The following is a 10,928-nucleotide window of genomic DNA, read 5'->3' as shown; positions in this document are numbered from 1 at the left end:
GGCTCCCAGTCCTCCACTGGTGGATGGCGGGCGGGTGGACGGGGAGGTAGTCTGAGTTATTCCTGGCTTTCCCGCTTTCAAATTCTGCACTTTCTTTTGTGCTTATTCAGCCCTCTCTGCTGATATATACTACACAATAAAGATCTAAACACCACACACACAAACAGCGCAAACACAATTTCCATCCAGTGGCACGACCTCACGTAGCTGTGCACTCCGCTAGTGAGTTCCACTGGTTGTCGGCAGGACACTGAGACTGAACATTCTCTCGAGTTGGCGGATTAGAGGGTTGCTCACAGGCTCCTAACTTGGTGGGCGTCCCCACAGAGACAACGTAGGCCTCGGTGTTAGGAGTCTCACCCCCCCTCTCTCCGCACTGTCTGTTTATGCCTGGTGCATCCTGCCACATAGGGCCAGTACGTGCCAGCAGGCAGACCGGGGGGCGGACAAACTCCGCCTTCAGTCACATAACCTTCCCTCCTGGTCGCGCAGGTGGCATACCAGTAAGTGGTCCCAGCTGTCAGTCTGAGGGTCCTGCTTTCTCATCCCCCTCCCTCTCAGGTGTTTGACCTTCAAATTAGTTTAGAGGATGTTTGCAGTTAAGCTGGCTACAAGTCCGGTCGAGCAGCCGCCTTCAACTGCTTTCGGAGGAGGTCGGCTGTGAGCCTGGCTGAGCAGCCGCCTCCGCGCTCCTTATCGCTCAGCCTGGGCAGGCAAACATCTTCTTTCTCAAGATCTTGGATTCTATTTCGCACAACAGTTTTATGACTCTACGGATCATACAAATTTCCAGCTTTCAACCATACCTCGTGTCAGCATCAATATACAAAGGGTACAACACATAATAGAGATCAACATAGCAAATAGAAATAATAGCCCTAATAACGGTTTCTGTCCTCACTCAAAGCATTACAATTCTTCAACCCCCACTTTAAAGGACAGATCAAATTCCTCTGCACCTCCCCCCTGGCTGTCGTCAAGCCCTCAGCAACATCAGTCTCCTTGATCTCATTCACCTTCTCTTCCCCGGCCCCCCTTTCTCTTTTTTAAAGGTGATCTAACAAGACCCGGACCCAGCCGGGCCGTTCTTCAGGCGCGATGGGGGCGGTCCGGAATCGAGGGCACGGACGGTGTAGGCGCCGCAGGTGCAGGCACAGAAGCAGGCACAGGCGGGGGGGTTGGCGATGGATCTCCAAACACCAGCGGTTTTCGGTGGCGTGGCGATCCCGGTCCTGAAGTGCTCGCAAAGGCGAACGTGGCTCCGACAGCCACTTTGCTTTTGGCTTTCACATCGGATTCGAATGCTAGGTGGGGCTCGGCTTTGAACCCATTCTCTCTGCACCAGATCGAAAGCTTGCAGAGGGTCTGTTCATCAGTAGCTTGCTCCAGGGACTGCACGAGCCTATTCACCAAATTTCCATAGGACTCCTGCAATCCCTGCTTCACCATCGTAAATAATGGGGCCTTTCGTTCTGACAGCACTAAAAACAGTGCCTGCTTCGCAGCATCCACGGCTGCATTACACTCACTGCCACTATTCTCCAACTTCCCCGAACTTTTTGCTGACTTTCTCGCCACTCCGGCCCTTTCCTCAGCCCCCGCCGGTGGTCCTGTCTCCTCCCCTTTCCCTCCGTGGATTGCTTCCCGCAGAGCGGCAGCGACTTGGGCCTCCCCGTGCAATTGTTCAACCATTAGCTGCATGGGACGATATATTTTCGCAAGTCGCCGAGCTTCCTTTGAACCTACTTGCACACCATCCCACAGTTCCTTTCCTAATCGCTCCCAGGACTCGAGCTTATATACCTGAGGAGCTTCCTCCATGAGCCCTCTCCGTTTACAGAACAGCAGTAAGTCAGTTAAATCGGCCTTTGAGATCACCGTCTCAGTCTTTTGAGCGAGTTTAACAAACTTTCTATAGTTGCGTGCTCCATTGCTGATGCAGCAATACCCATCCTGCTTCCTGACTCACCAGTCAGCCGTGGCCACGATCCGCCTTTCTTCGGGCGCCCAGCTACTTCTCCACTGGCTGCAGGATCCTCGTGTTTCCGGTTCCACTCTACCCAGTATCACGTCGGGGTTACCAGATGCCGAGACCCACCATTGTGAGACGGAATGAACGACACTTCAATGTGAAGTAGGTTCGATTCGCTTTTCTATTGTCTGCTATGTAGCTTTATACAATTCCAACATCTGTACACGCGGACACGCGCTAAGCAACAGCACTCCCATTGGTTGGGCCATAGTGTCCATGCATAACTAGCTTGCAGCTCACTGGTGTTCTTCTCGATGCTCTGTTGCTGGGCCTCCCGGACGCTTATCTGGTTGTGGCTGGCTTAGTTCATTAAAAGTTCCTAACAAGCGTTATCTTCTCCTCCGGGTGACCTTGAATCCTATTACTTCAGTTTCTCATATTCTTGCAAAACGACCAAGGCCCCAACACCTGGCAGCTTTTGTGGCTGGGCTGAGAAACAGGGTCTGTGCTGTTTTCCTGCCAATAGAAATGCTGGAGTTGTGCATTAGTGGCAGCATGGAGTTAGGAGATGGAAGAAGCACAGAGCCCCATTTGGAGTGAGGCTGCAGAGGGCATGCCAAGGGAAGTGTGAAGCTGTGCCAGGAGTCATGCCTGGCAGCTTTTGTGGTTGGAGTGAGAAACAGGATTGTTCTTGTTTTCCTTACTAAAGAAGTTGTGGAGTTGCGCATTAGTTATGCTGTGGAGTTAGGAGATGGAGGAAGCATAGATCCCCATTTGGAGTTAGGCTGCAAAGAGCATGGCAAGGGAAGTTTGAAGCATTCCCAAAACTCATGCTGGGCACACTTTGTGGTGCGGGTGAGAACCGGGCTGCTTGGGCATCCGATGCCCTTGGAAGGCAGCAGGGAACGTTGGCAGTGCTGGAGGAGGGACGGGATGTGTGTGGGAGCTGGGGTAGTGGTTGCTCTCTGGTAGTGACCTCCCTCTCCCTGCCACAACTCCCTGGCGCGGGTTGTACGGTGCCTGCACCAGAACACCAAGGACATCAGGGAGTCGTCGGCGCGGGTCACCTTGAACAGGACCCTTTGCCTGCTGGCCCGCTCCTACCCTGACAAGGTGACCGTGAGCCTGCTGTGCTGCTCCCCACTCTGCAACAGGTACAGGGCTCGTCAGCCTCCAGAGCTCATGGCACATGGGCAGAAGGGCCCAAAGGTGCAGAGCCAGGACCTTGGGGGCTGCCAGCATGGAGGGGTGGCTGGGGGCAGCGCCTGCAGGGCCTACCCAGGCTGCAGCCGTGCCCGAGGAGGGCCCTGACCCAGCCCTCCGGGTCTGCAGCGCTGCCAGCACCATGTGGAAGGTGCTCATGGAGGAGCCCCGCGTTGCGGCAGACGTGCTGGAAAACCTGCTGAGCTGGATGGAGAAGTGGCCCCTGCAGGAGCTGTCCGGCTGGGAGGCGGGCAACACCGGCAGCCTTCCCCTGGCTGTGAGTTGTGGGATGAGGCCTCACTCTGCCCCAGGCTGCCAGTTGCCCCCCTGGGCCCTCTGCTCTGCAGGGACCTCCCCGGGCCCATGGATGCAACATGCCCAGTGCCAGCCCTCCACGCACCAGCACAAAGCGCTGAAAAGAGCTGCTTGGGCCTCTCTGAGCACCAACACCCAGGCTGGCCATGCTCAGGAGATCACCGTCCTACCCTGTCCCCCAGTCCCATTTCCTGAGGCCCAAGGCTGTGCTGAGCCTCTCCCCTGGGTCTGCGGCACTGCGACAGGCCCTGCTCAGCGCTGAGGTGTCTCTGCTTGTTTTCCGCAGGCAATGAGAGCCCTGTGTGCCATCGTGCAGGAGCCCGTCTGCCCGCAGGCGGTGGAGGCGGAATTCTGCCCGCTCTTCCTGGCGCTGCTCCTTCAGCTGTTCTCCGCAGCCGAGTTCACCCGCCAGGAAACCCATCACCTGCAGCGGGAAAGCCAGCGGGATGAGTCCCACGCCAGCAGCCACGTCAGGTGCTCCATCCTGCTCGCCCCGTCTGTGCCTTGGGCCCGGAGACAGGGCCAGGCTGCCACTGTGACCTGGGCTTTGCTCGCATGCAGGTGCGCCGTGGAGGCCATGCAAGGTCTCCTTCGCTGTGGTGGCTATCGGGACGTGGCACAGGCTGTCGAGCAAAGCGGCGGCTGGGAGCTCTTGCTGCAGGCAGAGTCATCTCAGAGGGGACTCGTTGTGCTGGCCAGGTACAGCCCTTTACGCCCAGCTCTCCCCCAGCACCTCGGCCTCGGTTTCGGGGTCACAAATGTCCTTCCTTGGGATGGAGGGGAGCTCCAGCTCTCCAAGAAGGGCACTGCAGTCACAGTGCTTGTGGCAGGGAGTAACACAGCCAAATGGCCATGGGAGCTCCCTGCCCCATTGCAGCGTTGAGAGCTGCTGGGGGAGCAGTTGGTGTTGGGAGTGCTGGGAGCGGATGCCTTGAAAGAGGGCTCCCCTCCCAAAGCCCTGGAGTGCCCTCCCCTGGGGCCTGGGCTCCCATCACAGAGAGCCCTGGGGACACGCTGGCTGTGGTCACGCTGTGCCGAGCACTGCCCATGCCTGCCTTGTCCTGCACTGGGAAATAGCTGAGGGGGCTGAGCCATTTCAGAGCAGGTTTGCCTGCTCGGCTGAGGACCAACAGCACCTTCTTCCTCCTGCCAGAGTGATGAGGGGCACGTGCAGACCCCTGTGCTGCTGGATCTCCAGACAGCTACTCAGGCTGCTGAAGAGCCCAGAGGACCAGCTCCATCACCTGCCCACCATGGCTTTCCATGTTGAGGTGGGCCTCATGGCGAACGGAGGGATGGGAGCTGCTCCCCAGTCTCCGCTGCCCTTCCTCTGCCCCGAGTCTTTCATGGCAGCTCCTTGGCTGCGCTGCACAAGGACAACGGCTCCGGTGCCCTCGGGAAGGGCTCCTGGCCTGGAGGCAGCAGCCTTCCCCCATGGAGAGGCCCTAGCATGCCCAGGAGCCCTTGGACAGGGCTGCCCTGCCCTGCAGCCCTCATGGGGAATCAGCGCCCAGAGCCCTTGTGGGCCTGCCCTGGCTTCACATGAGGCACTTGTGTCTTCCACACAGAGGAGGAAAATGTGGGGCCTGACTAAAGACATCGTGGAGTGCCTGCAGGACCATCGTAGTGATGTGCGCGTGGAGAGCCTGGTGTTGCTGCAAAAGTGCTTCAGCCACCCGGATCAGAAGATCTCCTATCCCTTTGTCCCATGGCTGGCAGAGAAGCTTCTCCCACACTTTGAGGATGTAAGGCTGGGGGGAGAGCTGGAGACTCTCCTGGCAGGTGTGGGGCTCTGTTCGCGTGGCTATGAGTGCTGTGTGTCCCTCTGCACGTGTGCCCATGGACAGGTGGATTTGCAGCTCCCACCAAAGGCCCTGCTGCCTGTCAGGTCTTCTGCCCTCTGCTCGTCAGCCCATTCCCTGTGCTGCCCTTGGAGTCCTGGGCTGTGGACTAGATCCCTGGCCCCATTTCTGCCTCAGCTGCTCTGTCTCCTGCTTGACTCCCTGCGCTGCTTGTCCTGGCCTGGGCAGAGATGAGCTACGAGGCAGGAGCAGGCTGGAGAGCAAGGCAGAGGCCGTGCCCCAGGGCTGTCCCTCCCTGTGGGCCTCTTCTGCACGGGGGCCCTGATGGAGCCCTAGAAATTCCTGGCAGAGGGAGAGGGAGCCAGAGCCCAGGGAACCTTGTCCCGCTGCTGTCGACGACCCTCCCTCTCCAGGCTGCATCCGCAGAGGTTGTCCCCAGCTCGTCCCTATGGAGGGCTGGGGAAAGTCGCACCTGGAGAGAAGGAGGCCTCACAAAGGCAAAGCCTCCTGTCATGACCAGTTCCTGGGATCCCTGCTGAGGCCTCCCCTCCTCTCCTCCCTCTCTGCAGGAGGACAGCACAGTTCAAGAGCTCTCCGTCCTCCTGTTCAAAGACCTGCTGGCCGCCACGACCGGCATCAGGAAAGAGGGCATGAAAGAGCTGGTGCACAGGAGCCTGGTCCCGCTCTTCCTCCACATGAGCGAGCAGATCCAGAGCGTGGCCCAGGTACGGGGAAGGCCCTTGGGGAAGCAGTGCTGACATCGCTTGGGCGGGCCTGAGCACTAAGGCACGGGCTGCGGACAAGTGTGCCCTGGAAGACATGTCAGCGTGAGGGCCGATGTCCCGTGTCCCCAGGAACGGGCAGGAGCTGCCCCTGCCTTCAGTGAGGGGCAGAGCTGGTCCCAAGCAGGATGTTCCTGTTACGGCCTGGGAAAGACTCCGAGGCCTGCCCACATGAGGGGGATACAGGGTGTCTTGTCCTGGCCGTGGTGGCATCTCGCCCTCTCTGCAGCTCTGCAGGCCTCTCAGGAAGCCCTCGCCGGTGCTGCTCACCTGCTGCAGTGGGAGAAGCTCAAGGAACTGGCCAGAAGTGGGGAGACCTGGAAGATCGGGGAGCACCTGGTGAGCACAAGGCCCGAGTCCCTGGGCCCAGGCTGGGGAGAGGGGGCAGAGCTGGCTCCCCAGGAGGGCTCCTTGCCAAGCCATGGCCTTGTGCTGTCTCCAGGTGCGCAAGGACAAAAGCAGAGCGGAGCACTACCTTGAGCACAGCCTGCGCTACCTGCAGGACATGGAGGCGTGCGTGCGGGCGGGAGGCTGCCGTGAGGTTCCTTGGTGAGCCACGAGGCCAGGGCCACCCCTGGGCACACGGAGGGGCTGCGAGGAGGCTCTCGAGGCCCTCGCTGCCTGCCTGCATCCTCCACGCTGGGGCCGTGCTGGGGCCAGCCTTGCCCAGGGGGAGGAGGACACGTGGCCAGGCTGCCAAGGCCAGCGGGAGCTGCGCTGCCAGGGCCGTGCCGGGGACTACGGGGGTGACGGGCGGTGTTTGCCTAGGGCTCATCGGGCAGCAAGGGAGGCAGAAGGAGGAGAAGGTGCAGGAGATCTGCAAGGGTGAGTGCGAGCAGCGCAGCGCCAGCTGGCCCTGCCAGGGGGGAAGGAGGAGCCTGGAAGGGAGCCCCAATTCCCTGCCCTGCCACAGGCGACCAAGGCCCCGTCTGCTGTGTTGGGCCAGGAAGGGGCTTTGGGGGTCACCTGGGGCATTCCTGACCAGCAACCTGCAGCAGATCCCTGATCCCTCGTGCTCCCTCCTCACTGTGGGAAGAACTGGGTGGGACCAGCCCTGTTCTGGGGGGATTCCTGGGCTCTCTGCAAATACGGGAGTCTCTTATCTGCTCTGTTCCTTTCTACCTCAGCCCTCCAGCCTCTGCAAAATGACGCTGAACCCGCAGTCCACAGCCTGGCAGCACAGACTATCCTGCGCCTGACAACACCAAGGCAAAGGTCCTGCTTCGGAGCGCTCGGTCGCTGGCTCTGGCGAGTGTGGGAGAGGTGTCACCCTCCTGCCAGGAGGTGACTCTGCTGGGCAGAGCTGGCCCCAAAGTGCCAACGCCACAGTGCTGCACACCCAAGGCCTGCAAGTGCTCTGCATCCCCGCTGGCATCTCCTGCAGCAAAAGGACAGCTCCACAACTCAAGTGCCTCCTGTTCCCTGATTGTGCCACCACTTCAGCCCTTTGTAGAGCCTTCTTCAGCAGTAAAGCCCTTCCTCTTCCTCCAGATTGAGTGCTGGTTTATTTTATTGTTTTCTTTTTCTTTTCTTCTTTTTGGAGGACAGAAGGGTGGGAGGGGAAACTCCTTCCCTGCAGGAACCAGCATTTTCCTGTGTGCGGCCGAGTGCCCTCTTCCTCCAGTAACCCCAGACAGTGCAGAGCAGACTGGCACACTCTGCGTTTGCTGTAGAGCACCACTTGCTCTGCTAGATCCAAAAACACAAGGGAAAGAGGGAAAAAAGCTGTAGACTCCCCTGCCCTCTCCAGTCAGCCCAGGACAAGAGCAAGCACCTGCTGTCCTCAGGGTTTGCATCTTTTCCTGGGGAAGGGCAGGGTGGGCAATGGCAGGCACCTCTCTTTCTATCCCCAGCACCTACCCGGCGCTGTCCCTGGAGCCACACAGGTTTTGTGTGGAGCACTTGGCCCTCAGGGGAGGAACAGGGGCAGGGCAGAGCAGGAAGGTCCTGCAGGGAGGCTCGACCCTCTCTTAAATGTCCCACTACCCCCTGGGGCACAAGGGGACCTTTCACCATCTGACCTCCATCTCAATGCTGGTGAGGAGAAAAGAGGTTTTGTCAGACACTGCTGGGAAAATTAATTCTCTCTTCTGCCACCCACTGCACAAGGAAGGTCACAGGGCTTGCCTGGAGCCAAGACGCTCTGTTGAGGCCTGTTTGTTTGTTTCTTTGCTTCTTAATGAGTTTTTTTTGTTGTTGTTATTTGGGTTTTTTTTTAGAATTTAATGACCCCTCTGGTGTAAGGGCTGTTCCTCAGTGTGTTCTGGTGTGTGTGAGCGCTGTTGCTCAAAGCTGAACACAGTATTCAAGGTGTGGCCTCATCAGCGCCTGCTTATGAGTAACACAGAAAAAGCAGAGTTGCTGAATGCCTTCTTTGCTTCCGAGTGTACCAAGGGCAGCCCTTTAGAGTCCCAGGCCCCGGGTAGGTGACGGGAGAGCGGTGGATGTCGTCTATCTCGACTTCACCGAGGTTTTTGACACCATCTCTCACAACATCCTCCTGGGCAAGCTCCAGAAGTGTGGGATAGATGAGTGCACAGGGAGGTGGATTAGGAACTGGCTGGATGGCAGAGCTCAGAGGGTGGTGATCAGCGGTGCCGAGTCTAGTTGGAGGCCTGTAGCTAGCGGTGTCCCCCAGGGGTCAGTCCTTGGTCCAGCCCTGTTCAATTTATTCATCAATGACCTGGATGAAGGCACAGAGTGCTCCCGCAGCAAGTTTGCTGATGATACCAAACTGCGAGGAGTAGCTGATACCCCAGGGGGCTGCACTGACATCCAGAGGGACCTGGACAGACTGGACAACTGGGTGGTGAAAAACCCCATGCAATTCAACAAGGCCAAGTGCAAGGTCCTGCACCTGGGGAGAAATAACCCCAGACACCAGTATAGGCTGGGGAACCACCTGCCACCACCACAACTTTACTAGGTTGGGATGGTTCTTTTCCATCAAAATGCCGCGCCGGGGGTCCTCGTCCGCTGGTGGGGCCTCGTCCCCTTTCCTTATCCTCGTGCTTTTGGCTGTTTTTCGGCCGTTTTTCGCCGCCGCTTCTCGGCTCGCGGCTGCGCCGGGGGCGCCTCATGGCGGAAGGGCTATGCGCGTGCGCGGGGGCGGGGATTGCGGCTCCTCCCCACTGTGCAAGCGTCCTCTCGGTAGCCGCGGGCGGGGCGGGGGAGGGAGTGAGTCCTCCCGGGGTGGGGGGGCGTGCGCGCATGCGCTTTGCGCCCCTCCCCTCCACGCCGGGGGCGGAACCGCGAGGCACCGGGAGGCGGTGGCCCCGCCCCGCGGTCGCCACGGACACCCCGGAGGGGGTCGCGCAAAGGCCTTTATTGTCGCCCTGGAAACACGGGCAGGGTGGAGGGGACAGGGGGACCAGGACGGATTTGGGGCGGACAGAAAAAGAAGAAGGAAAATAATAAAAAGCATAAAAAGAGGAAGAATAATAATTATAAAAATAAATATAAAAATAAAAATAATGAAGAAGAAGAAGAAATAAAATAATAATAATAACAATAATCCGCACCGGCTGTGGGGATGATTTTTGGGCCTGAGCTGACTGGGAAAGAACACACGACACTTAACCTACGACACAGGAATGGAGATTGAAACCAAAAGTATACAAAGAAGACGAAAAAGAACAACAAGAATACAAATCAGAACAATCTCCTTAACGATAACAAGAACATAAGCAACAAAAACCACTACTCTAAAAAGTGAGAAAGAAACATTTCCATACCAGGTTCATGACGGCGTCTCCTGGCCCAGCGCTTGCTGGCAGCAGCCAGGGTGAAGGGGCCCGTGGCCTGCAAGGGCCAAGGAGCCGTTGGCATTCGCAGCCCCGAGAGCAGGGCTCTCTGCGCAAGGAGTCTCCGCGCGTCTCCGTGCGCGGGAGCGGTGGGGCCCGCAGCAGGCAGTGCCGGGCCTGCCCGCAGGAGCCTCCTTCCCCCCGGCAGCCCCTTTGGCAGCCAGGCAGGGGGGAGCGCAGGGCCAAGCGGAGCAGAGAAAAGGGCAAGGGCAGCGGTGCGAGCGCCAAGGGGCGTGCGGCGACTTTGGGGCCTACCCTGGGAAGCGTCGCGAAGGCTGCCCTGGAGCCCTGCACCTCCCCTGCATCTTGTGGGCACCACGGGTGGCCCCTGGTGCTGCGCGGCCCTGCTGCTCACCTGGCCTTGCTGCTGCGTGGCCAGCACTGGGGCTACTGGTCCACGGAGCCCTGGGAAGCATCCGTGTTCCCGTGGCGATAACTGCCCCTCTGGGATGTTCCACTGCTCCGTGGGGGGAGGAGGGCAGCGGCAGGGGCCAGGGGGGCACCGTGAGGAAGGTTCTGCATGTGCTGGACTCCCCTTGGCACTGCTGAGCCTGGTGGCAGAGAGCAGTGCGTGGCCTTGGGCTTGCTGGGTGCCAAGGAGGGCTCCTCACGCAGCCCCATGGCGCTGCTGGTGGCTGCCTGCCCAGAGGCCAGGCTGCACTTGGGGCTCTGCTTCCAGCCCTGCAAGCAGCCTTGAACGCGTTGCTCTTTCTTACCTGCTCCCCTCCTGCCCTTACAGCCCCATGGACTGGAGGAAGTTTTGTTTTCCACGGCTGAGACGTGTTCCTTTGTAGCGCAATGAGCGCGAAGGGCAGTTGTGCCCCGGGGCCAGGTGTGCATGTCCTCAGCAGAGCCCTTGTGAGTTGGCGGTGGCCTGGGAGCCCCTGGTGCTGCTGGGCTCCTTCCCTTGTCCTGCCGCGCACCTTGCAGGGGCCGTGTGCTGTGGCTGAGAGCAGCCTTGGTGCGGCTCCTGCACTGCTGGCCCTGCCACGGCTTCTTAGGGCTGCAGAGGGCAGAGCAGGCACAAAAGTGCCCTCAGCAGCAGCAGGGA

The 10,928-nt window shown here is 59.2% G+C and overlaps 1 protein-coding gene across 1 annotated transcript; it reads left to right on the top strand.

The window, feature by feature from the left end:
* The first annotated feature begins 2,983 nt into the window (after positions 1-2,983).
* LOC148595899 (maestro heat-like repeat-containing protein family member 7) lies at positions 2,984-7,362 on the top strand. Its single transcript, XM_088539825.1, is given in 12 exon segments — positions 2,984-3,126; positions 3,305-3,452; positions 3,777-3,964; positions 4,052-4,189; positions 4,689-4,761; positions 5,059-5,235; positions 5,862-6,017; positions 6,312-6,413; positions 6,517-6,597; positions 6,599-6,623; positions 6,843-6,899; positions 7,202-7,362. Coding segments are annotated over 11 exon segments (1,293 nt in total). The 5' UTR covers positions 2,984-3,126; positions 3,305-3,317.
* The last annotated feature ends 3,566 nt before the right edge of the window (positions 7,363-10,928 follow it).

Source organism: Tinamus guttatus, unplaced genomic scaffold, assembly GCF_059628265.1.
Source record: "Tinamus guttatus ecotype Peru unplaced genomic scaffold, ASM5962826v1 Tinamus_guttatus_pri_ptg000049l, whole genome shotgun sequence".
Classification (NCBI taxonomy): domain Eukaryota; kingdom Metazoa; phylum Chordata; class Aves; order Tinamiformes; family Tinamidae; genus Tinamus; species Tinamus guttatus.
This window is presented reverse-complemented; position numbering and strand designations above follow the sequence as displayed.